This window comes from Salvelinus alpinus, chromosome 12 (assembly GCF_045679555.1).
Source record: "Salvelinus alpinus chromosome 12, SLU_Salpinus.1, whole genome shotgun sequence".
NCBI classification, from domain to species: Eukaryota; Metazoa; Chordata; class Actinopteri; order Salmoniformes; family Salmonidae; genus Salvelinus; species Salvelinus alpinus.
This window is the reverse complement of record NC_092097.1, coordinates 26,450,901-26,477,428: the sequence shown is the minus strand read 5'-3', so window position 1 is coordinate 26,477,428 and position 26,528 is coordinate 26,450,901. Positions and strand designations below refer to the sequence as shown.

General features: G+C 47.4%; 1 protein-coding gene across 4 annotated transcripts in view; it reads right to left on the bottom strand.

The window, feature by feature from the left end:
* LOC139535765 (rootletin-like) overlaps nucleotides 1–19,967 on the bottom strand; it is a 32,147-nt gene extending 12,180 nt beyond the window's left edge. For 2 of the 4 annotated variants that reach the window (XM_071335541.1, XM_071335542.1), the window contains exons 1-25: nucleotides 19,644–19,967; nucleotides 19,101–19,227; nucleotides 18,824–18,969; nucleotides 7,153–7,344; nucleotides 6,961–6,984; nucleotides 6,663–6,746; nucleotides 6,438–6,538; nucleotides 6,177–6,342; nucleotides 5,966–6,072; nucleotides 5,610–5,837; nucleotides 5,277–5,367; nucleotides 5,103–5,189; nucleotides 4,794–5,006; nucleotides 4,347–4,546; nucleotides 3,893–4,075; nucleotides 3,640–3,784; nucleotides 2,915–3,061; nucleotides 2,458–2,688; nucleotides 2,079–2,272; nucleotides 1,878–2,005; nucleotides 1,408–1,577; nucleotides 937–1,116; nucleotides 653–787; nucleotides 388–531; nucleotides 62–300 (exon numbers count right to left, since the gene is read on the bottom strand). In XM_071335541.1, the coding sequence (XP_071191642.1) occupies nucleotides 62–300; nucleotides 388–531; nucleotides 653–787; nucleotides 937–1,116; nucleotides 1,408–1,577; nucleotides 1,878–2,005; nucleotides 2,079–2,272; nucleotides 2,458–2,688; nucleotides 2,915–3,061; nucleotides 3,640–3,784; nucleotides 3,893–4,075; nucleotides 4,347–4,546; nucleotides 4,794–5,006; nucleotides 5,103–5,189; nucleotides 5,277–5,367; nucleotides 5,610–5,837; nucleotides 5,966–6,072; nucleotides 6,177–6,342; nucleotides 6,438–6,538; nucleotides 6,663–6,746; nucleotides 6,961–6,984; nucleotides 7,153–7,344; nucleotides 18,824–18,969; nucleotides 19,101–19,227; nucleotides 19,644–19,697 (3,716 nt within the window). In that variant the 5' untranslated portion in view covers nucleotides 19,698–19,967. The remainder of the gene's footprint in view (nucleotides 1–61; nucleotides 301–387; nucleotides 532–652; nucleotides 788–936; nucleotides 1,117–1,407; nucleotides 1,578–1,877; nucleotides 2,006–2,078; nucleotides 2,273–2,457; nucleotides 2,689–2,914; nucleotides 3,062–3,639; nucleotides 3,785–3,892; nucleotides 4,076–4,346; nucleotides 4,547–4,793; nucleotides 5,007–5,102; nucleotides 5,190–5,276; nucleotides 5,368–5,609; nucleotides 5,838–5,965; nucleotides 6,073–6,176; nucleotides 6,343–6,437; nucleotides 6,539–6,662; nucleotides 6,747–6,960; nucleotides 6,985–7,152; nucleotides 7,345–18,823; nucleotides 18,970–19,100; nucleotides 19,228–19,643) is intronic. The other 2 variants (XM_071335543.1, XM_071335544.1) reach the window with 1 other exon arrangement.
* Between the last annotated feature and the right edge of the window lie 6,561 nt (nucleotides 19,968–26,528).

Sequence of the window (26,528 nt, the reverse complement as noted above, 5' to 3'; positions counted from 1 at the left end):
ATTTACGACCCAACAGTGACACTAGAACTGAACATGTGGGAGGTGTGCAGCCAAGCTCTACCTGATTCTTTCAGTATCTGCACTTCTCAGTGTCTCTCTCAGCTGGGCATTTGATAGGCTGAGAGTGTCTCTCTCCTTGGTGACATCACCGAGGGTGCGCCGTAGCTCCACCCCGTCCCTTCTGTACCCCTCTCCAGTGTCCCGGGTTTGGTTGAGGCGCCTTTCCATCTCCAGCATGTCCCGCCTCACCTGGTCTCGGCTCTCCTCACTGGCTGAGAGAGAAGCTCTGCACTCCTCCAACTGGAGGAGGAAGTTAGGGAGAGTGGTGAAGAAATGTTGAACCAGAAATGGTCACCGGCTCCATCCCTGACTCTAACCGTCCCTTACCTCTTTGAGTGCAATGTCAGTGTGTGTCTGTAGGTCAGTGCAGTTCTCCTGCAGCCTGTGTAGCTCCCGATCATGAACACTGTCAGCGTCCTCCAGCTGAGAGCGAAGCTCCAGTAACTCAATGGTCAGAGCTCCCACTGAGGCCTATAGACAAAAGTCAGGGAGACGTTAGAGTTTGGACACATACATGTTTATCCTTTTAATGTATTTTAGAACAATTCATGATAGTACAGAACGGGCACAGAGTTCTAAAGCGGTCTATTACCCTCTCCTGGTCTTTGTAATGAGCTGCCTCCCTGGCTAGTCTGTCCAGCTCCAGGGCTGCAGTACCCAGCTCTGCTAGCAGGATGGACACTCTCTCAGACAGCACAGCCTTCTCTGCTTCCTTCTGGGACAGCATCTAAGAGAGGGCAATAGAAAGAGCCTCTAGAACTGGGCATATGGATCACAATGAAGGTAGCTATCTCTTATCACTATTTGCTCTGCACTTCATTACAAAGTCTGATCTCTATTACATGGTGTCTGTCTGGTCTCTCAGATGTGACTGACCTGTTGTTTCTCTGTCTCTGCCTGTAGCAGACTCTGGTCTCTGTGGTGCTGCAGACTCCTCATTTCATCTCTCAGGTCTTCCCGGTCTCTCTCGGCTCTGAGGAGCTGCTCTTCGGCCTCCTGTCTGACTCGTCGTAGTGCCCCCTCCTGTTCAGACTCCAGACTGTGACGCAGGGCCTCCTGGAGAACAAACACACTCCGCTGTTGATGTTCATTGTAAGGCCCTAACCAGCCCAAATAAAGAACACGAACAACTGAGTAGAATCAAGACACACATTGAGACACCTTCGGCAAAAGAAAGGAAAATAACTATAATCCTAATAGTACTGGATACAAGTAAAACCACCCTTACAATACTCCTACTACTAGAGCAGAAACCTCTCCAAACAGACCTAGACAGTTTAGTAGAACTACTGTAGGCCGTCACTGTAAATAAGAATTCTACAGTCTGAGAACCCCCATTCCCCGCACCTTCTCAGCGGTCAGTCTCTCTGCCTCCTCCTGGTGGTCAGTGATGGCGGTGCATAGGGCCTGCTGGGACTCCTGCTGGGTGCTGCTCAGGGCCTGGCTCAGAGCCTCTCTCTCCCGCTCACTCTGTGCCAGTGCATTCTCCCCGTCAGCACGCACACGCCTCAGCTCCGCTACACAAGACAATAGGGGACATGATGAGCAGTTTCACACCGGTGTTCAGACAGTCATGTAATGGCTATAGCGTCATTTCTCCATCAATCTCCTCAACTCATTTTTACTAACACTTGATCTGGTTTCCCCTCTTTCTTTTGATGTTCTATGGCTTCATCAATGCTCCTCAATATTTAATTCTAACATATCAATACTCCCGTCTTCCTTGTTGATGCTCTCTCTGCCACACTGCCACTACCATCTTGTTTTCACTCATTTGGTTCCTCCTCCTGTCCTCTCTCTCTCTCTCCATTTCTCACCAGTGGTTGTCTCACAGCGCAGCCGCAGGCTCTGGATCTCTGTCTCCAGCTGCTCTCTGCCAGACTCCAGCTGCACCAGCTGTTGCTGCACCTCAAACAGGCTGGTCTCCAGGGCCTCCCGCTCCGACCTGCAGGGGCACAACACACACATTAGGGACCAATTCTTCAACACACACACACGTGCACACACACAGATCTCACCTGAATGCGGCCAGCTCCTCAGTCAGGTTGGTGTTCTCTCTCTCTGACGCAGTCAGCTGGACCACCAGCCCCGCCCTCTCTCTAGCCAGCTCCAACCTGCCCCGCCCTACTTCCTCCAGGGCCACGCCCTGTCTCTGTTCCTCACCCCGGGCCATGCCCAACTCCGCCCCCAGAGAGCTCACCTCGCCACACAACTGTCAGCAGAGATACACAGGTACATGGAGTAAAACTGTACACATTTACAGACATATTCACTGGAACAATGAGGTTTCAGAACTCAGTGATGATCATGCTTTGTTAATTACTGAAGCTCTTTCTTGCTGAGAAGACACATTATCATATGCCACTTTCCCATTCAGAGTGGAGACTCGTCATTTACCTGAGTGACTTTGTCCTGCAGCTTCACTCTATCTGCCCGGAGACTCTGAAGCTCCGCCTCCATTCCCACCCTGCTCAGCTCGGACTCTTGCAGTGATTGGTGGAGGGCGAGGCGGGCGGTGTCCAGCTCTAGTCTGTCCTGCTCCACTCGGACCAGCTCATCTCTGATGGTCAGCTTCTCCTGCTCCGCCTCACGCTTCTGGGCCTGCAGATGGGCCTTCTCCTCCTCCAGCTGAGAAACAGACAGAGAGAGAGAAACATGGACACGTATGAGAGAGTGAACGGGTGAGGAAGGCCTAAATTGAAGAGGTCCAGGAAGGCATACCATGATACCTATCCTATAGAATAGGCCAGAGCGATGCTTTGTTTTGATGGTTACTCTTGCATCAGTCCTATATGACTTCACCCACAAGTGTTAGTCACATGTTGATCAAGGTGTTGGTCCCACTGTGTCTCACCTGGCAGATGATGGAGTTGAGGTCAGACTTGTCCTGGGCCAGGCCCTCGTTCATGCTGCCCATCTTGCCCAGAGAGTCTTGGAGGGCAGCCTCCTCAGAGTGAAGCTTATTGACCAGCAGAGAGAGCTCTGCATTACTGCTCTCAGCCTGTGGTAGAGAGGAGAAAACATACAGGACAGAGAGAGCTCTGCATTACTGCTCTCAGCCTGTGGTAGAGAGGAGAAGACATACAGGACAGAGAGAGCTCTGCATTACTGCTCTCAGCCTGTGGTAGAGAGGAGAAGACATACAGGACAGAGAGAGCTCTGCATTACTGCTCTCAGCCTGTGGTAGAGAGGAGAAGACATACAGGACAGAGAGAGCTCTGCATTACTGCTCTCAGCCTGTGGTAGAGAGGAGAAGACATACAGGACAGAGAGAGCTCTGCATTACTGCTCTCAGCCTGTGGTAGAGAGGAGAAAACATACAGGACAGAGAGAGCTCTGCATTACTGCTCTCAGCCTGTGGTAGAGAGGAGAAGACATACAGGACAGAGAGAGCTCTGCATTACTGCTCTCAGCCTGTGGTAGAGAGGAGAAGACATACAGGACAGAGAGAGGATGGGTGAAATTTTAAGAGATGAACTTTCAAGGAGTGGAGGTCAAAGGAGGAACAAATAGTAACATCCAAAAAAGAGGATCCATAGAGTTGGAGTGATATCCTCCGTGTCTGTCTGTGTGTCTTACCCGGGTCAGAGCCTCAGTGAGCTGGGCCTTCTCCCCCTCCAGCAGCTGCTTCTCTACCTCCGCCTGGTGGTGGGTCTCTCTCACTACAGACAGCTCCCCTCGCTGGACAGACGCCCGGCTCTCACTCTGCTCCCACTGCTTCTGACTGTGGGGACAGGGACAGCGTTAGACAGAGACATGACCACGGGGTTTGTTTTCCATTCACACACCCTATCAATGACAATTGGTTTCACTGATCTCTTCTCTCACTCACAGTCGTTCGGTCTCAGCCTTGGCTCGGTCTCTCTCCTGCAGTACGGCCTCCTTCTCCTCTCTCTCGTGATCCCTCTCTCTCTGGGCCGACGTCACGGCCTGCTGAAGCTTTTCACAGTTCATTTGCAGGATCTGGGCCTTGATCAGAGCTGTCTGGGCTGCCTTCTCTACAGCCATCTTCTCACTGAGAGGACAGACACACAGACACAGAGGACAACAGGACATGGTGATTAGAGATTTCTGTAAAACTGTATGAAAGGATAGATGTGCGCTTCCTCAAAATAAAGTGAACTGCTAGTGCTTATAATGTATGTAGCATTAGCTACTCCTCTCTCCATGCATACCAAGGCCTGTTCTTTAACCAGTGCACTGATGGAAGACAGTTCCTGGTCCTAAAGGGTTTTCCATCACCCAAGTTGTTTTATAAGTCTGCCTGCGGACTCTCCTGGTTGTACCTAGCCAGTGTGTCTCTGTCTTGTTTCAGACGGTCTCTCTCTCTCTGCGTGGTGTTTTTTTCTATCTGAACTCCATCCCTCTCTCCCTGCAGGGTCCGACTGCGCTGCTCTGCCTCTCGCTTGGCTGACTCCGCCTCTGCGAGCTGTCTGCGCAGTGTCTGCAATGATGAATGGGCAGAGGACAGACACCCCCGGACCTCCTGTGGACCAGAGAGAGAGGACAGAGTGGGACACTGAACACTGGATACTGAAAGTGATACAGAGGAATTAAGAGACAAGACAACTTTTATAGGAAATGTTTGTATAGGAAAGTTGGACAATGTAACATTGTGATAAAGCAGGCTAGTAGAAGCTTCAATTCCCAATCCCAGGGAATGACTACAGTAAAACCACTTAGATAGCAGAAGATGTGTTAATGTGTCCAGTTGCAGCAGAGGGACAGGGTACCTGCAGCTGGAGATGTCTGCTGTTGACAACAGAGCGCAGGGCAGACAGGCTGGCTTCTGGGACGGGTGCCAACGAGGAGTAGCGTCTGGGAGAGGTGGATCGCTGTGGTGACAAGGAGCGGTGAGGGGAGGAGCCACGGAGCAGAGCCAATAGAGGAGCTCCGGTGTTCTCCTGGTCTGCCTCTGATGATGAGTCCCCATCAGACAGGACAGTCTAGGGAGGGGTTTAAATGTGGAGGTTGGTCAAAGTTTGCTGTGTGTGTGTATGTGTGTGTGTGCGCGTACGTGTGTATAAGTGAGACTGCTGTACCTGTGCAATGTCTCTCAGTGTGTCCAGCAGTGTTTCAGTATGAGCTCTCATCACCTGCATGTCTGTCTCATCGTTACCATTCTGCTCCTGTAGGAGGATAGAACCATAGTGAGGGGTATGATTGTTAATGGCTACAGGAAGTTTCCATGCTGGGGTCACACAGGCCAATCTCACCTCCAGTCTCCTGGTCAGAGAGGCCATGTCTCTGTCTCTGTCCTCAGTCTGCCCCTTCAGCCTCTCCCACTCTTGCACTGCATCTGACAGTCTGACCACACACACACACACACACACACATCACTTAGCACACCATTGAATCTCTAAGATGCACATTACACTTCACCCTCCTGATTTACCGCCACCGGACAGACCAGGCTGCCACTCAGTAAACACAGAGAGACAGACCGTGTCGGAGTCCCATAGGGCTCTGGTCAAAAGTAGTGTACTATGTAGGGTGCCATTTGAGACACAAGCCAATGACTGAGCAGAGTGTTCAACTCTGTCCCTGACCTGGCGTTGAGCTCGGCCCTCTCTGCGTCTGTCCTGGTCTGCAGGCTCATCATCTCGGCCACCCGTTCTCTGAGCTGCAGCTCCAGCTGCCCCCGCAGTGCTACCTCCCGCTCCAGAGCCAGGGCCGCCCCTCCCTCCCGGTTGCGCATCGTGGAGGACAGGCCAGAGCAGGATGACTGGATAGAGTGGGAGGTCTGTACCAGCTCGTTACGCATGTCAGACAGGTCTCTGGCAGGGGGAAAGGGGCCGAGGGCGAAATATGAAAGAATAAAAAATAGAGCACAAATATAGTGGCAACTTCACAATATAAAATGAGGTGCATTCATGCAGTTTGTTATGCAGTTAGTTGTTCTGACCTCTCTGTAACGCTCTTCAGCTCAGACACCTGCCTAAGGAAGCCCACCACCTGTCGCCATAGGGACAATAGACGACTGTGCTCACTGCTGAAATAACTGTGGAAAGACTAAGAGAGAAATTGTGAAATGGCATGTGACAGAAAATAAGAAAAGTGTTTCTTATGTAAAAAATGAAAACAGCCATCCACAAAAACTCATTTCTAATACCAACCTCCTCCTCCCTCCTCCAATCAGACTCCCTCTGCTCCAGCTCCTCCCTGGATTTGGACCAATCAGCAGTGAGCCTGCGTATGTCCTGGCTGAGTGCCTCATTGGCCAGTCCTGCCTGCTCCAACTGCTCTCTCAGCATGGCGTTCACTGCAGACAGACTGCTGCTCCTGTGGAGCATAACACGGCATTGCATCAATTGCATTGAATTCTGTATGCCATTAGTTTCATTACTGATTGGCCCAGGCAGATTACAATCACTAACCTTTGCTGCTCCTCCTCCAACCGAATCAGAGCATTTTCCAGGTCGCCGCATGAATCCACCTCTTCTCCATGGTGACTGTTGCTGGACATATCACAACGACCCTAAAGGGAAATAAGAATCACAGTTACGCATCCGATGTGACTTGTAGATTAACTCAATGCTGTTACTAAATGGCATGGTTAGTTGTTTCAGAATGTCTCCATAGTGGTGTAGAGCAGTACGAACACTCAGTCTGTGCTGCTCCAGCTCCGAGGACTTCTCCACTAGAGTCTGCTCTAGATCTCCACACCTCTTCTTGTACTGCAGGACCTGGAGGGGAGGACACAGTGAGGTGATCTGCTCTCTGACTGGTGACATAATATAGATTACATTAGATAATCAGCATCAGTTCCTATTTGTCATCATAAAATGTTGAATTCTTAGTAGGAGAGTATGTAAGGCAGTGATGTCATACAGGAAGACATCTATGAGGTTCATGAACTCACTTCCCAAATTAAAACCATTAAAAAAACACAGCCATTACCTGTTTTGTGTTCATTTGTGTGTTCTTCAATAAAAATAAAGTAAATAAAAAACACAAAAAAACACGCCATTAGGCTCAACCTGTTAACAAGGTTGGCAGACAATTACAGATTTACAAATGAACTAGTAAAACACCATTTACCCTCCAAATGAAATGGAGGTGAACGGAAACAAACGCATCATAGTGTGATACCTTGGCCTGCAGCTTCTGCACCAGCTGAGCCTGTCTCTGCTGGCCCTCCTGGTAGGCTGTGAGTTTACGCTTGTAGGCCGCCTGCTCCTCATCCAGACATCGGCGCAGGTCCACGTTCTGCTGAGCCAGGCTGCGAGACTCTGGTGAATCCTGCTCCCCGTCACCCGTCTCCAGGCAGAGTGCATGCTCTAGCTACGTAGATTAAAACATAACAGAGAGGTTGAGGGGGTGCTGTGGCACAGGGGGAGTCACACTGTAATCTGTTTTTCTACGGGATTGCAAGGTATGCTATGTGGTCAGACCTAGAAAGTCAAATAAGATATGCTGAAATGTTTTACCATAATTCTCTGTTATAAATGCATAATTAATTATTGCATGGCGCAAGACAATTCCATTTGCATCTACCTAACCCTATCTGAACAAAATGGTTTCTTAGAGGGCTCTGTGATTGAGGGGTTGTAAGCAGCAGTAATGAATGTTCCTGGCCTCCAGGCACGGCTCCAGGATGAAATGCCTGAGGGGGCATTTTAAATCCATGGGGGGCACCACTACTATTGCTTTATAGAGTCTTAATAAAACAAGAGATTGGTCCTACTATGACATACAAGTGTATCCGAAATGCAGCCATTGCTGCGGTAGACCTACACCTAACAGAATGAGCACCAGTAGGACATCAAAGATTCAATTACTACAACTATAGGCTACATTACTCGAATTTGTGACACTACGCAATGAGCATAATCTACAGTAAGCCAAGCCTCCACTTCTCCAGGTATCTCTCTTTTGTTTTTGCGCCTACATGTCACATTTGTCCTTTATTATGTGAGTATGTATTGTTGTGGACTGTTTGTTTATTGGTGGGAAAAGGGGATACAAAGCCAAGTCGCCCATGGCCATATATTACTCGTAGGAAAACTTTGTCTAAGTACCCTAGTTAAAACTGGGCGGACCACCCACTGCATTTTATTGGTTAGTTAGCTAGCTGTTCATGAAGCAGGCTAGACTAGCTTAGGGTTTAAAAAAAATATGTATTAGTTCTTTCCTTGGGTCCAGCTCAGCCCCCCCCCCCCCCATTATTGTGTGTATGAACAATAAACCTTAAGTGTTTGACGATAGATTTAGGTTGTCTGTTGTTATTAGTTCTCATTGTTCCTTTTCACTGTTATGATTTGCATGAGATATGTTACGGGTCTCGTTTCCATCCCCCCTAGACTGCAGGGCCAAAGGGATTCGTAACAGAGAGCAACACACACACACGTTATAGCAAGAGAGCAGGGAGGGGCGATAAAGTAAGCTGCGTGCCTTCATAGTGTTGACATCACTTTTACAATAGCCTATCACACAACAACTGTGTGTAATGTAAATTAATGATAACAGAGTGAACGTTTGTCTACCTCTTTTAGTAGGCTACACACGGTATTGGTCCTATACTACTGCAACATACAAAATGTAAAAACATGTCCAGTGGAGGCTGCTGAGGGGAGAATGGCTCATAATAATGGCCGGAACGGCGCTAATGGAATGGCATCAAACACATGGAAAACATGTGTTTGATACCATTCCACTGATTCCGCTCCAGTCATTACCACGAGACAGTTCTCCCCAATTAAGATGCCACCAACCTCCTGTGATGTAGGCCTATCTGAAATGCAGCCATATAAACAACAACTGTCATTTTGCAAACAAGAAAGCATGCAATGTTGAAGAGAATCCATATGAAGACTGGTAGCCCAAGATGAGCTCATTAAAACAACATACACCGTAACCAACAATTCAGGACCATGGGGAGAAGGCTACCGCCAGTCAGCTCGATGAAAGGATGCGCTGCCAATTTCAGCACCACTGAAGTGGACAGCCAGGACAATAGGAGCACCGCACCAGGGCTCACCTCAGAGGACAACCAATAGGTTACATTGGTCATTGTCCCTATACCCATAAAATAACACAAATCTGTATATATATCAATAGCAATTAGACCCACAAAAACGAATAAATGTAACCTAAATGTAAGAATCACAGATAAATCTAACCTGCATTGAAGTAAAAAGCAAAGGCCTAAAGTAACTATACATTACATTTAAACAACAACCAGGCTTACTGTACATGAGGGAAAACCAATGAATGAATCATTCTGGCATGGCGGCCAGGGCCATAATGGTTGTAGCTTACCATTTAGAAGACTTTGTGCTGAAATAAAATTTTGGTTACACACCCTCTCATCTCCACCATCATACTGACCCACTTTGCATTCAACTACATACTCGTTTTAAGCACGAGTCTCCGTCGTTTGCTTGGAGCTGGTGTGCTCGTGCCCTCCTGGCATGCCTCCCAAAGCGTTTTGAATTCAGCATCACATCTGTTTGTCAACGCGCCCATATGTACTGCAGATAAGTTTGACACCGGTGTGCAGATCAGTTGCTTCAGACTGCAGTAACTTGTTAGGAGGGTCGAGAAGCCCCAGGATTTTGTGAGTCATGTTAGCAATACATTTAATGCTCGGCTCTATCACTTTCAATAAGCATGTGTGCCATATGCACGAGTAGATTGAATTTCACCGAGCATCTCTGTGATGTTGTCACTTGATTTAAAAACTACAACACCGTGGTGAGGTTGCCAGTCCATCTCTGATCAATAAGTCTTTCCAGTTTTCCCCCATTGTACTGTGCAGCCACCGTGGGTTTCCTAAAGAAATTGTACAGGAAGCTACACACATTGAAAAAGTCCTCTATTGCCTCCTCAGATGACATAGCGTGCACCACAACCAAATAGACCTTGAGCCAGTGTCACGCCCTGACCTCAGAGAGACTTTTTATGTCTCTATTTGGTTTGGTCAGGGTGTGATTTGAGGTGGGCATTCTATGTTTTGTTTTCTATGTTTCTTTATTTCTATGTTTTGGCCGGGTATGGTTCTCAATCAGGGACAGCTGTCTATCGTTGTCTCTGATTGGGAACCATACTTAGGTAGCCCTTTTTCCCTCCTTTCAAAGTGGGTAGTTGACTTGTGTTTGTGGCACTATGCCCTCGTAAGCTTCACGGTTGTTAATTTTGTTTATTTTGTTTATTGTTTTGTTGCAAAATAAAGGATAATGTACGCTCACCACGCTGCACTTTGGTCCACTTCCTTTGACGGCCGTGACAGCCAGGTACTTCAAAAGGCCCGCTTTTTCCCACTGAAAATGCGGCTTGGGTAAGACAAACCTGCGCTGGCTCATCATCACCGAGGTCGTCAGATGCTAGTGGCTGGGGTAACGGCAGTGCAGGTGCTTGTTGTGATGTTACCCTCATGTTGCTGGTGCTAGGCCACGGCTTTTCTCTGTCTTGTTGGTCAGCAGGTGGCGTGGGGGATGGGCGGGTATTGCATTTGCTGCTAGACTCCTCAACCTCAGTGGTTGAGCTAGCAGGGTGCTCGTTGAGCTCGGCATCAGTCCTCAGTTGTTTTGCTCTTGGCAGTGCCTAGCCATTTTTGGATATCCATGCTGATCGAAGCTTAGCCAACTAGCTATAATTATTCAGTCAGTGCACCACTACAAAAACTTAACAAAGCTAGCTGTCTGCAAAAGTAAACAACCTTTTTCCCTCTCTGTGAGAAAAAATTAATAAATGACTCGGCCCAAACATAACACAGTTTTTTTTTAAAGTCAGGGAAACTGGAAAGAGGTATCCTGCACGTTTTCAAGTTAAAAGTCTCCATTGTCTATTACTCCTCAGTTTACTTCACATTTAGGTAGCTAATGTAATGGATTGGTTTGCCAGCGCAAGTCTAGATAGCACTAGCTGTATTATGCCTACAACAGTGAAGTTTCAGTCCACTAGGTGTATCTTTACAGCATGGGCATATCTCTGGGTGACGTGGACATCCCCATGCATCCACCTTATCAAAATATGACTAATTCAATACTGCATCATCCCATTCTCTGGGCTCTGTCTGCAATCATAACCAGTAGTATCTACCAGGAATAATTTATCATAACGAGTAGTATCTACCAGGAATAATGAATCATATATTAACAATAATAGATGTTTGGTGAATCTATAAATTATGTATGACCACTGGTGTCATTGCCACTCAAAATATGTTTTTATAGAATATTTTCACTTTTCTTTCATCACTCAAAATCTTGCCAAAGCATATTCTGTAGGAAGGGTTAATATTAACTTAAAATAATTTGACAGGATTTATATGAATCGGGTCATGAACAAGGGAGAGGTTAAACGTAGGGTACTGTAAGACTGACAAGCTTATTCCCACACTTTACAATAACTCTGTTGCAGTGGTCTTAGGTAGTCTCCATATAGGCTATTCCCTCCATCGCGACACTGCTGCTCAGTTGGAGCGTGTGATCTCCATGCAGCACCACAGCACCATGCGCCTTTGGAAGAGCACCCCTCAGCCTCAGAAGATGCCCTTCTGGAGGCAGGCAGTCATAGAGTCATTATACCCCAATGTAGGCCTATTTGCCTACTAGCCAAATAAAGTGCAGAGCATGCATGATGTGTGCAGCTGGTGTCTTGCGGAATAATTTTAGAACTCTATTTGTGTTTTATAACTTTTTATTATAGGCCTACCCTTAAAACGCCTCTAAATAAATGTTCAACCAAATAGTTGAAGAAGCACATACAGTGGCTGATAGGGAAAAGAGATCTGGCAATAAGAATAGGCTATAGATAGTCTTGACCATTTGGGACCCCTTGGCTATTTCGCTCAGGACAGGTTATAGCCAAGACTTAATCCATATTTTGTTTTGTCTCATTTATTGATATGGATATAGCCTCTGCGTGATGGGGTTGTGCAATGCAAATGGCTATAACAAGCCTAATATAAGTCCTACAGTCCGTGCTCCCAAATACTGGAAAAAGTGAGATTCATTAGGTTTCATGATCACCACAGTAGCCCCACGCTGCAAAAAAAATTAATTATACAATTGTATGGCCATTAAATAACACACAACAGCATGGCATATTTAGATAGTGGAATAGGCCTATCCTAAATCATATTTACTTCCTATTATGCAGCTCAGGCGGTCATTCTAGACAAGGCTCTTCTGTAGCTGTATATTTTCATTCTCTCACAAGTCATTTTCTGAAGGTCCAAGCCTATACTACGTCATCTACTGGTATAACAGTGTTATCGAATGTCGTTCTAAAACAAGCTCTAAACTTTTATTTTGGAAATGAAACCGGAAGCTGTAAAGCAACTCTAACATCTGGGCTAGAGTTGCTTGATTGACTATCTAACTTCGACTAGCTACGTTCGGTTCATGTCCTTTGCAGATGCCACATTCCTGACAAAAGTTTGTACGTATATCTGTAACCGAGTAAAGGGAGACGTAAAGTAAGAATCGAACGTGTAAATGTTCATTCATAGTCGTAGCATAGGGTTTGTACGTTTAAAGAACTAATTACGTTTCATGCATAGCTTTTTTTACGTTCCTAACAATTTACGTATGGATTTTTTTACGATTCAAACTATATGTGTCAGGTTTTGGCCAGGACTGTTCAGGTTTTGGTCACTAGATGTCCCCATTGCACCTTTTTTGTACCTTTTGTTTTTTCCTTGCTCTAATTATTGTTTGCACCTGTGTGTCGTTCCCTTGTTAGTATTTAAACCCTGTGTGTTCCTCAGTTCTTTGCTCAGTGTTTGTATGTTAGCACCCAGCCCCAGCCTTGTTGTGAACATATATTTCTCTTATTGGATTTTCCAGAGGTTCTCTGGTTTAGTGCTTGTGTATTTTTGAGTAGTCTTTTGAGGTTTGTTTTTCCCTGCTGTTTTTGCCACTTTGTGGAGTTTCTTTGTATTTTGGAGGATATCCATTTTGTGCCTCTTGGCTTTATTTTTGGACGTGGTGGATTTATATTCTTTGCCTGAAGATCTTGTCCTTTTATTAAACCACCATCTCTAGTACTGCTGAGTCTGCCTCATCTTCTGGGTTCTGCCGACTATTAGTGACTGTTTCTCTCACCGGGTCCTGACAGAAACACTGAGCCATTAAAATGAACCCAGAGGCAGCCAGTACCCAGGACTTTTTTCCCATACTGTCCCACCACGAGGGGACTGTCCAACGTCACGAAGCTGCTCTGGTTCAGCAAGAGGCCTTACTGGCTGGACATTCTCAACTTCTGTCGGAGATGATGACTTCCATAAAGCAGATTTCTGATCAACTTTCCCCGGCAACCGCTTCTGCTCCAGTTCATCAGATTCAAGTGCCCGTGGCAGTTAACCCCCTGGCTGAACCTCGTCTGCCGCCTCCCCAATGGTTCTCAGGTGATCCGAGTGTTTGTAAGGGGTTTTTCACCCAATGTTCTCTCTCCTTCGAGCTGCAACCCTCGTCGTTTCCCACCGACCGGTCCAAGATAGCATATATCATCACCCTGCTGTCGGAAAAAGCCCTAGCCTGGGCTACTGCTGTGTGGGATGCCCAAAGTCCCTGCTGTGCCAGCTACTCTACCTTTGCTGAAGAATTCAAGCGAGTGTTTCAAGATCCCACCAGGGGTCCTGACTCAGCCAAACAGCTCCTGACTCTCAGCCAAGGTCGGCGCAGCGTGACGGACTATGCCATCCAGTTCCGCACGGTGGCAGCAGCGAGTGGCTGGAACGACGAGGCGCTCACAGTGTGTTTTTTGAAGGGTCTTTCCGACACCATCCAAGATGAACTGGCCACTCGGGAACCACCGGACAACCTCGAGTCCCTGATCAAGTTGGCTTCACGCATAGACCAGCGTCTGAGAGAGAGAGAACTCAACCGTAGATCTCTCACCCTAGCTCCTATCGGTCCCAGCTCCGAGTCTCCACCTTTATCCTCGCTGACTCCACCGGAACCCATGCAGGTTGGACGCATCTCCCAGGCTGAGAGAGACCGTCGGATAAGGGAGCGATGCTGTCTATATTGCGGCAAACCGGGCCATTTCCTCTCCACGTGTCCCGGGCTCCAGGGAAAACGCACTCTCCCGTGCAGGCCTGGGAGGACTGTAACGGGAAACATAACCTCCTCCCATCCATCCAACTCCCGCCTGCTTATTCCAGTTACCCTTTCCTGGGACAACCACGAGCTTCCCCTTCAAGCCTTGTTAGACTCTGGAGCCGCAGGTAACTTCATGGATGGTGTCTGGGCGAAGGAGAATGGCGTTCCCTCTGAACCTCTTAGTGACCCCATAAGGGTTACTACGTTGGATGGAAGCCCTTTGGGATCTGGACTTGTCACTCGTGTCACTACCCCCTTGCGACTTTCAGTTGCCCAACACCAGGAAGTGATGAACTTTCATCTGACCTCGTGTTCCGAGTTCCCTCTCGTCCTTGGATACCCCTGGCTTCACAGCCATAACCCTCACATCGACTGGTCTGTGGGCACTATCAAGCAGTGGGGTCCTACGTGCCAAGCCACTTGTATCTTCCCGAGTTCCCCTCCCGAGTCTCTAGAATCCATCGACCTGTCCCGAGTTCCCGAGTGTTACCATGACCTCAAACCGGTATTTAGCAAACAGAGGGCCACCAAACTACCACCCCATAGACCTTACGATTGCCCCATCGACCTGTTTCCGGGCACCTGCCCCCCCAGGGGTCGGATCTTTTCCCTATCTCCTCCCGAACGAGCTGCTATGGATACCTACATCAAGGACGCTCTGGCAGCAGGCCTCATGCGTCCATCCACCTCGCCGGCGGGGGCAGGGTTTTTCTTTGTGGCCAAAAAAGACGGTGGATTACGTCCTTGCATCGACTACCGGGGACTTAATGCCATAACCGTCCGTAACCGCTACCCGCTACCCCTTATGGCCACAGCCTTTGAGCTGCTCCAGGAAGCAGTGGTCTTCACTAAGCTTGACCTACGGAACGCATACCATCTTGTGCGGATCAAACCCGGTGACGAGTGGAAGACCGCTTTCAACACGCCTACTGGTCACTACGAATACTTGGTGATGCCCTTCGGCCTGACCAACGCCCCGGCTGTGTTCCAAGCGCTCATAAACGATGTGCTTAGGGATATGCTTAACATTTTCGTGTTTGTTTACTTGGATGACATCCTCATCTTTTCGAGCTCCCTTCAAGAACACACTAAGCATGTCAGACAAGTGCTCAAACGCCTCCTAGACAGCCATTTGTACGTTAAGCCGGAAAAGTGTGAATTCCATTCCTCTCGAGTACAATTCCTGGGATTTGTAGTGGAACCCGGTCGAGTCCAGATGGACCCCAAGAAGGTAGGGGCGGTAGCGGATTGGCCCACCCCCAAGTCCGTTAAGGAAGTTCAGCGTTTCCTGGGCTTCACTAACTTTTACCGCAAGTTCATCAAGAACTTCAGCTCGGTGGCAGCCCCTCTCTCAGCTGTAACCAAGGGTGGAAACACAAGGTTTCTGTGGGGAAGAGAAGCTGAGACGGCCTTCCAAGGACTCAAGCAGCGCATCCTCTCTGATCCCATCCTGACACTACCGACGGCGGATGAACCTTTTGTGGTGGAGGTAGACGCATCAGAGGTTGGTGTTGGAGCTGTCCTGTCTCAGAGGGGGGAAGACAAGAGGCTTCATCCTTGCGCCTTCTTCTCTCACCGGCTTACCCCGGCCGAGAGGAATTACGATGTGGGGGATCGTGAACTCCTAGCGGTTAAGATGGCATTGAAGGAATGGAGACACTGGCTCGAGGGGGCTTCTCAACCATTTCAAGTGCTTACGGACCACAAAAATCTGGAGTATATCCAGCAGGCGAAGCGGTTGAACTCCAGACAAGCTCGATGGTCTCTTTTCTTCAGCCGATTCCAGTTTATCCTCACCTATAGACCCGGGTCGAAGAATCTCAAACCGGACGCCTTGTCACGAGTCTACTCTCCTGCCATTCGAGAAGATACTGACATGACTGTTCTTCCTGCCGCTAAGATCGTGGCTCCAATCTCGTGGCAAGTTGAGGATACTGTGAGACAAGCTCAAGCCATCGAACCGGGTCCCAAGGGAGGTCCTGCCAATCGGTTGTTTGTTCCCAAGGCAGCAAGATCCCAAGTCCTTCTGTGGGGGCACTCCTCTCGCCTCACCTGTCACCCGGGCGTAGGTCGCACCTTGGAGTTCATTCAGCGTAAGTTCTGGTGGCCCACCATAAGAGAAGACGTTGCCACTTTCGTCAAGGCCTGTCCCGTGTGCTGCCAGGGCAAATCTTCTCACCTCCGCCCTCAAGGACTCCTTCACCCTTTATCTATTCCCCACCGACCCTGGTCCCATATCTCGTTGGACTTTATTACTGGCCTTCCTCCGTCCCATGGTAATACTACTATCCTAGTCATCATCGACAGGTTTTCTAAGGCGGCCAGGTTTGTTCCCTTGACCAAATTACCTTCTGCCAAGGAAACAGCTGAGTTGGTGATTAACCATGTGTTCCGAGTCTTTGGCATTTCGCAAGATATGGTTTCCGACAGAGGTCCCCAGTTCGCCTCAAGGTTTTGGAAGGCCTTCTGCCAACTCATAGGGGCCACGGCCAGTTTATCTTCAGGGTACCATCCGGAGTCCAACGGCCAAACCGAGAGGATGAATCAGGAGTTGGAAACCACCCTCAGATGTATGGTTTCCAACAACCCGTCCACATGGTCATCCTTCATTGTTTGGGCCGAGTACGCGCACAACACCTTGTGCTCCTCCTCCACTGGTATATCCCCGCACGAGTGTCAGTTTGGCTATGCTCCTTTATTGTTCCCGGACCAGGAGGCAGAAGTCAGAGTGCCTTCAGCCTCGAGGTTCATCAGACGCTGTCGGCTTACGTGGAAGAAGGCCCGTCTTAATCTTCTGCGTTCCTCACAGCAGTACCAGCGACAAGCCAACAGACGTCGCCGTCCCGGTCCTACCCTGTACCCCGGCCAGAGAGTATGGCTCTCAACAAAGAACTTACCGCTACGGGTGGAGTCTCGTAAGCTGTCCCAGAGATTCATCGGCCCCTTTAAGATTGCCAGGAGAGTCAATCCCGTTACTTTTCGCCTGCACTTACCCAGATCCCTTAAGATCAATCCAACATTTCACATTTCTTTATTAAAACCTGTTGTTTTTTCTCCCCTTATCCCGGCAGGCAGACCTCCGCCCCGTGTCATCGGAGGCCAGTCGGCTTATACCGTCCACCGGATTCCCGCCGGGTGCAGCGGTCCTGGCAGTATCTGGTGGACTGGGAAGGCTACGGTCCCGAGGAGCGCTCCTGGGTTCCTGCCAAGGACATACTGGACCCTGACCTCATTCGTCAGTTCAGGGCCCTCCACCCTGAGAAGGCTGGTAGGAACGTCAGGAGCCGTTCCTAGGAGGGGGATTCTGTCAGGTTTTGGCCAGGACTGTTCAGGTTTTGGTCACTAGATGTCCCCATTGCACCTTTTTTGTACCTTTTGTTTTTTCCTTGCTCTAATTATTGTTTGCACCTGTGTGTCGTTCCCTTGTTAGTATTTAAACCCTGTGTGTTCCTCAGTTCTTTGCTCAGTGTTTGTATGTTAGCACCCAGCCCCAGCCTTGTTGTGAACATATATTTCTCTTATTGGATTTTCCAGAGGTTCTCTGGTTTAGTGCGTGTGTATTTTTGAGTAGTCTTTTGAGGTTTGTTTTTCCCTGCTGTTTTTGCCACTTTGTGGAGTTTCTTTGTATTTTGGAGGATATCCATTTTGTGCCTCTTGGCTTTATTTTTGGACGTGGTGGATTTATATTCTTTGCCTGAAGATCTTGTCCTTTTATTAAACCACCATCTCTAGTACTGCTGAGTCTGCCTCATCTTCTGGGTTCTGCCGACTATTAGTGACTGTTTCTCTCACCGGGTCCTGACAATATGTACATTCAACCTTTTGGCAGCCACCTGGTTCCTTATGGCAGGCCCAGTTTTGCTGCATTGGCAAAACCAGGCATGGTAATTCATATACCATTTGTTATGTTTATGATGGCCTCTCCATGGAGAACACCCCAGTCCGGTAGTAAACACAAACCTGTCTCCATAGGAACCTCTGTAGGTCCCAACAACTGTATCTATACAGATAAGCCTCTCTGTATTCTACATTTAGCCATTGAGCAGTGACGTGTATTCATGATATAGTAGAGGTACATTTACATTAGTCTCATTTGTCAGAAGAGTCACTCATTTAACATTAATTTATTTTCATTTAACCTTTATTTAACCTTTATTTATGCATTTTAACTGCAGGCTAGCCGAATCAGTGTCACCATGAAGAAAACTGATTAAAGATAACATGGTAGATATTTCCTGTTTGTGTTTTGGCTAATAATCTTTGATGTTCACTCGCATTTAGTAAGGCTAAATTCTAACGCCATACTAATGAGTCCCCCCCTCTAGCCTGAGCCCCCTCTGTTCCCCACTAAAACCCCTGTTTACAATCACCAGGGGTGACAAACGCCATAGCAACATGCCACTTCACTTCATTCCTGTCCCTGTAACCAAGGAGACGGACAAAATTCTCCAGAGCAGACAAAGAAAATAATGAGGGGACAAGCATTTAAACCCACCACATATATGGCCTCTCGAAGCCAGGTTAGTGTAGTACTACAACCAGTCCAAACTAATAATTAAAAAGAGAACTAACTAATCCCCACAAATGCCTTAATTCTCTCTCTCTCAACCTCCATTTTGTTATGTGCTTCACATCCTGTTGTCTTTTCCTGGATAATCTAATTTTATATATTTTACTTACTGATCTTCTTCCTCCTCTTCTCTGTCTCTTACCCTCTCGCTGATTGCGCTGTATTTGATAGCCAGCTCATCGCGGTCCGCCTTGCTATGGGCTAGCAGGTCTTCCATCCTTCCCAGCTCTACCTGCAGCACCCGGTTCTCCTCTTGGACAGACATCACTGAGAACATGGCTCCTGGTGCTGGGGTGGGGAGAGAGAGTGCCAGACAATCAATCGTGTTAATGAAGAGCACAGCGCTTTGTTCAATATTCAGGACACTAAAATATCACAGATGCATTCAAAGTAGAGTAATCAGATGGTTGGCTACTCACAGCTCTCGTTGAGGTTCCTGGTGACAATCTCTCGGACCCGTGCAGGTAGACACATAGTTGGGTCTTCTGGGGAGGCGCCTCGGACAGTCAGCCTCTTCTCCTCAGACAGCACACTCTCCTCCACCCTCTGGCAGGGAGACAAAGACACATAGTTATAGTTAATCTCCTCAGAGACAGACTAAAACTAAGGGCCCTGCAGATCACAGTGCCACGAGGACAGGTGGCTTCTCAGCAGTCACTCCTGTCTACCAGAGAGCTGGGTTCAGAATAGAACACTGACCTCACACTCTGCAGAGCACGCATACATACACTTTCATAACACAGAGAGCAGATTTCATGGCATCTCTGTCGAAGTGTCAAACCATCAGCACCCTCAGTGAAGACGTCTATTGTAATTACAACTAGGCTACATAATTATAACATATTGGGTAGCCTATTGATATTTCTATAAAGCTTTACAATAAATTATTTACAGAAGAATATCAATACATGCTAAAAACAACGATAAATAGAAGTGCAATCGTGCACGAGCCATGACATGACCTGTATAACAGATTCCAATTTGGAATCCGAGCTGTAATTTTCCGTGTCGCTCATTGAGAAACGGTTGATTTTAATCCACAAACAGCAAGAAAAATAAACGTTTCGCTCCAGTCCCGTGCGCTGGTAGCGTTATCAAATAGGATTAACCGTTCGATTTATATCTAAATTAACGGATGCACGCGGTTAAATGCGTATCTAAATGAACGACACACTATCTGCTGTACAGGTAGTTCAGAAAGTTGTGAGTTTGTTGGAATCTCAGGATTCCTCCCACGTCCCACAGGTGCGTCCTGCTCCATCCTCTACAGGACTGTCGAAGAAAGATTGAGGACAAGGGGATTAGCAGACTGTATTCCCCCTCCCTCCTCCACGAGGAGAGCTTTCAATTCGCATTCTTCGCCTGGCCACCCTTGCAGTTTAATTAGATAGCCATGTCCTTCATAAAATAGTTACACTCAATTACAATGAAACAAAATACACAGTATTATTGGATTAAAAATTAGCTGCAAATGTTGATGATATCAACTAAATCAATGTAGGATATTTGTAGGGCACACAATATAATTTATTTCACAGACCCTGCGCGATGAGCTCTGCAGTTTTTTAACAAGGCTGTCTGTGTCCATTCATCATTCCTATCAATGATATAGTTTCTTCAGTCATATTATAGAATATGTGCCAAAGAAGAGTTAGGCTACACAGAATAAAGATGATGATGGCACGTTAAGGGGCATGTATGATCCACCCTTCTGTGAATGCGAAAAGTCAGTCAGTGTTTATAATGTTGCAATAATTAAACACACACCATAATCAACAAGAAGGGAAAAAACAAACAATTTGATCCACTTTACAGTATCTGGTGGCCCAGGTCGAACACCTTCCCTGCCACATCACTTCAATGCTTGTAATACCATGGTAACAGACATGCCCACAAAAGAGAAGGACTCAGAATGCCAAAACCAGACCCCTCTATTCACAAAGCTCAGCCTTAACCACAGGCCCACAACTTTCAGCATGTTCTCATTTTGAAAGGAGATGTGCATCAAATATTCAGCCATTATATTCTGCCGCAAAACTATTGTATATTTGGACAATGTTATATATCACACATCATTCAATTTCTCATGTCTTACTCTGGCGTTTTTGGGGGGTTAAGGGCCCTCTTGTGGTTTCCCGGCAGTGCTGCATTGTATGGAGGCAAGGGTACTAGATACTACATTCAAGGGTACTAGATACTATATTGAGCATGTTCAGAATGTTAATCTTTGTGAAAAAATGAACTTGGAAACATAGTATTAGGTTAATCATAACAAATATATTATGGCCTACAACTAAGGGTGCAGCATTTTTCCTTGTCAGGTCATGCAGAGAGTAAAAACTTCTGGCCTTAAGTGGTCCTTTATTACTAAGCAACTACCAGTAGACCTACTGTTCTAATAAGCACTTTAACCAGCTAGGTCTACCTGTACCTGGGGTAGGCCTACAGCCTATTACAGGTCAAACAAGTTTAACCTGGGTAATGAATCTGGGTGTGGGGCAGTGTTCTACTAGCTGGTAAAGCATGTGTAGGCTATTAGGATTAATACATTTGGCAGTTTTAGCCAAACTCTCTGCTGTATCCCTGAAATGTCTATGTAAATCTGTACCAGTGGTATCCAAACTTAGAGAGTCCTTGCATTACAAAAACGTCTGCTATAAGGTTAAATAAACTATGTTAGTATTATAAATGACTAATTAGGGGTTCAAGCAGCGAAGCTGAGTGAAACCCTATTGTATTTTTTGAAGTTGATTATTATTATTTTCCTTCTGACGATTTAGTGAAAAAAATGTAAATTCCTGTGAGTTGGTAAGGCCTAGAACAGGGGTCGGCAACAGCAATGTAGAAATTATTATAATCATGTTCTAGCCTATAACAAGTGATTGAAAATGCAAACCTTTGAAATGTCATGCCCCTCACCCCATTTGAACTAGAGCCCTGAAAATCTGTATATAGATAGGCCCCTCTCGCCACAAGGGACAAATTTACCTCAAGGGCCTTTTATCAATTAGATTTGCTAACTCCTCCGTCTCTGTCCTCAAACCTCTTTTCGTCTCCTTTTAAAAAAGGTCAACGGTAGCGAGGAGATGGAATGTGGACAAATATGAGCTTGTATAAAATGAGTCAGTCCTTCTCCACTCAGAGAAATAACATTTACAGGGGTGGCTCTCAAAATAAATGTGTAGTGTGACTAAAAACAAATGAAGTTAGTTTTGCAAGACAATTTATAGATAATTACAATATGCTGGCTATCGTTTTAAAACGTGTGCATGGTTTCCGACGATGACGACAACACAACAGCTGATTCAAAGGGGTTGTGGCAGATATCAAAACTCTTCCGCGGTAGGATACACTTATGCTTCCTCGCCAAAAGTAGGCTATCAAGGAGGGGAGGACCGTCCTCCGTATGCCTACTAACGAACTGACACACTCCTCGACCACTCATCGGTTTTCCGATACCACAACGGCCCTCAAGGAACTACACTGGACTTTATGCAAACTGGAAATCACATATCCTGAGGTCGCATTTATTGTAGCTGGGGATTTTAACAAAGCAAATTTGAGGAAAACGCTACGGAAGTTCTATCAACACATTGAGTGTAGTACTCGCTTAGGAAAAACACTAGACCAATGCTACTCGCCTTTTCGAGATGTCTACAAGGCCCTCCCCCGCCCTCCTTCGGCAAATCAGATCATGACTCCATTTTTCTCCTCCATTCCTATATGCAGAAACTCAAACAGGAAGTACTAAGGTGCTAAGGTCTATTCAACGCTGGTCTGACCAATCAGAGTCCATGCTTCAAGATTGTTTAGATCACCCGGACTGGGATATGTTCTGGGTAGCCTCTGATCATATCACCTCTACCTTACCTGACACCCTAAACCCACTTCAATTTGCTTACCGCCCCAATAGATCCACAAACGATGCAATCGCACTGCACACTGCTCTATCCCATCTGGGCAAGAGGAATACCGATGTCAGAATGCTGTTCATTGACTATAGCTCAGCATTCAACACCATAGTACCCTCCAAGCTCATCATTAAGCTCAGGGCCCTGGGTCTGAACCCCACCTTCTGCAACTGGGTCCTGGACTTCCTGACGTGCCGCCCCCAGGTGGTGAAGGTAGGAAACAATACCTCCACTTTACTGATCCTCAACACAGGGGCCCCACCAGAGTGCATGCTCAGCCCCCTCCTGTACTACCTGTTCACCCATGACTGAGTGGCATCCAACTCAATCATCAAGTTTGCAGACGACACAACAGTAGTAGGCCTGATTACCAACAATGACGAGACAGCCTACAGGGAGGAGATGAGGGCCCTGGTGGAGTGGTGCCAGGAAAATAACATCTCCCTCAACGACAACAAAACGAAGGAGCTGATCGTGGACTTCAGGAAACAGCAGAGGGAGCACCTCCCTATCTACATCGACAGGACCGCAGTGGAGAAGGTGGAAAGCTTCAAGTTCCTCAGTGTACACATCACTGACAATCTGAATTGGTCCGGCCACACAGAGAGTGTGGAGAAGGCAGCGCAACAGAGCCTCTTCAACCCCAGGAGGCTGAAGAAATTCGGCTTGGCCCCTAAAACCCTCAGGAACTTTTACAATTAAGAGCAACTTTTACAATTAAGGGCTGTATCACCGCCTTGTACGGCAACTGCACCGCCCGCAACCGCAGGGCTCTCCAGAGAGTGGTACGTGCCCAACGCATCACCGGGGACAAACTGCCTACCCTCCAGGACAGTGAGAGCACCCGATGTCAAAGGAAGGCCAAAAAGATAATCAACGACATCAAATACCGGAGCCACGGCCTGTTCACCCGCTATCATCCAGAAGGCGAGGTCAGTACAGGTGCATCAAACCTGGGACCAAGAGACTGAAAAACAGCTTATTTCTCAAGGCCATCAGACTGTTAAATAGCCATTACTAGCCGACTACCACCCGGTTACTCAACCCTGCACCTTAGAGGCTGCTGCCCTATATACATAGACATGGAATCACTGGCCACATTAACAATGTTTACATACTGCTTTACTCATCTCATATGTATACTGTATTTTATTCTACTGTATTTTAGTCAATGCCACTCCAACATTGCTCGTCCTAATATTTATATATTTCTTAATTCCATTCTTTTACTTTTAGATTTGTGTATTGTTGTGAATTGTTAGATACTCATGCACTGTTGGAGCTAGGAACCCAAGAATTTCACTACACCTACAATAACATCTGCTAAATATGTGTATGTGACCAATAAAATTTGATTTGAATAAGACGATAACACTCATCATTAACTAATAACAGATGGATCTCGCCAACACTCTTGGTAGAAGCGATGGCCACCAGAAACGCAATCTTAAGAGAGTGATGTTTCAAGTCTATAGCTTCTAACGGTTTAAAGGTAGGTCTGGATTGTACTCCCAAGAACCAGATCCAAATCCCATTTGGGAACTGAGTAGGCTCTTGAGAGGCGTAATCGACGGACTCCCTTAAGAAATCTTGCCATGAGCCGATGGCTGCCAAGCGGTCCATCCTGCTCTTCATCATGACATGCTGAAATGGCTGCTGCATATACTGTTCCTTAAGTGTGTATGCAGCCCTGCCAACATCAAACAACAACCTCAAGAACTGGAGCACAGTTTTTATGCTGCATGATTCTGGAGCAACCCTCTGCTCCCCACACCACTGGCAGAACACACGCCACCTCGTGTCATAGGTTGACATGGTGGACGGGCCCTGGCACTCTACGATGTTAACAGAGGGCTCAATATCTAAACCAGACCATTTTTGCTGTTCAGCAGCCAGGGACTAAGCTGCAGGAATTCGGATGCCACAATGTGTCCTCCGCCTGTGACAGTTGGTAGTTCCCATGCTGTCCCCGCTAGGAGTGACAGTATTGTGATGAACTGTTTGAACCAGTTCGCTCCGATGGATTCTGCCCAGGCATATCCTGCATGAAAGGAATTTCAGGGATTGCCATCTTGCCAGTGCTCGCATGCATTCCTTAGACACAGTCAAGAGACAATACCTGTGTTCCTTGGAATTCCTGCAGGGGTATCTAGTGTAGAATACCCAATAGGGACAAAAGAGAGGCTGCGGCGAGGAGACGCATCAGTCTCTGACACTGAAGACCAGTCCCCTTCTGGTCTTGGACAAAAGGATTGGTGTGATCTACAATTTTCGATCTCGCTCTTCAGTGAGGTGAGCACTCATTAGAGACGAGTCGACCCGCATGCCCATGAACATCAGTTTCTGTGGGGACCAGGTGTTTTTTTTGCATGTTCAACCTGAGGCCTAGCTCTGAGATGTGCTTCAGTAGAGATGTGTCTACTGTTCTCGTGACTGAGCGCAGATTAGCCAATCGTCTAGGTCATTTAGTACTATCATCCCTTGTGATCTTAGGGGTGCTAGAGCGGAATACATGCATTTTGTGAATGTTCTTGGTGCCAGGGAGAAGCATAAAAGGTAACACTTGGTACTTGTACGCTATGCCGTTGAATTCAAAGCACAGGAACTTACTGTGAGCTGGGTGGATCGGTACGTGGAAGTAGGCATCTTTTAGGTCAACCGTGGGGAACCACTGGCCTGGGCTGATAGGATGTGGGACTGAGAGGAGGGTTTTCAAGCACCGGTTGAGAGGCCTCAAGTCCAAGATGGAACCCACTGTGCTGTTCTCTTGGTTTGATTTGTCTGATTTCATTCTTCTCCAGCTGGGAGGCAAACTCAGGTTGGAGAGCTTCTCTTTCAGGGGGTCGGCTGTTGTAGTTGACCAAACCCATCTGAAAGGTGGTGGCCGGCATCGGAACTGGAGTTTGTACCCCTGTAGTACTGTATCCAACACCCAGGGGGACTTCACAAGTGCCTCCCACAGCCTTTCAAGGCAGGGGAGAGCGGAGGTCTAGACTGCAATGGTCTCTGGCTAGGGTAACGTGGGGCAGGGGGACCGATGATAAAACTGCATGGTCTCTGTCCTTCCGCAGTTTCGACGTTTGATTCAAAATGGCATCCACACAAAAACTTGGCCTGGAGTTTCTTCACGGAAGTTGACATCTATGTCTGTGAGAGCCAAAGCTGTCTACGTGATGAGATGACATTCATGGAGGCAAGCCACCATGGCCAAGTTTAGGAAGGTGTTCTTTTAAGTGGTCGTCAGTAGCCTGAGGTCCCGAAGGACAGCGGGGAGACCTACCAATGATCTCGTTGTGTGGGAGGACCATGGCCGCAACAATTGCGTCCATAACAGAGTACCGGTCCAGTCCCAACCCCTCGGGGGAAGCCATGAAGGTCAAAGGCTTGCACTGGCTTGAGAGATGGAACCTTGAGTTCACCTTAGCCCAAGTTTGACACAGTTCATTGGAGAACTTGGGGCACTGAGGAATATACTCTGCCTAGACTGCTGTTAGGGTCTGGTTTAACATCCGGAGCATTCAGAACCCTATTGAGGAGCTCCTGCATATCAGCTGATGAACAGGGCGTTTCACTCTCAGCTCTCTCTGAGCCATAGTTTGCTGATCCAGAACGGGCCTCAGAGGTGTCTTCGTTTAGGTCATTACCAGCAAGGATGGAGATAGCATCAAGATCCTGTCTTAAGTCTTCAGCTGAGCCTTTCGGGCTGAGAGAGCGGAGCTGCTAAGACAGAGGCTGCCTGGGCCTCCAACTCATCCAGAGTAGGTCCCGTCTTTCTTGGACTGCTTGGTGGGCGGGCCCGCCGCTGAGGGTTGTTTACACTTGAGGCCGCTCCCAGAGCCTCTAGAGTTTGTCTCCATCATAGCTAATCATGCTTCACTTAGGCATGTGCCAAAAGCAGCACAATAAATGCTGCTGAAGGGGGAATCCACAGACTGA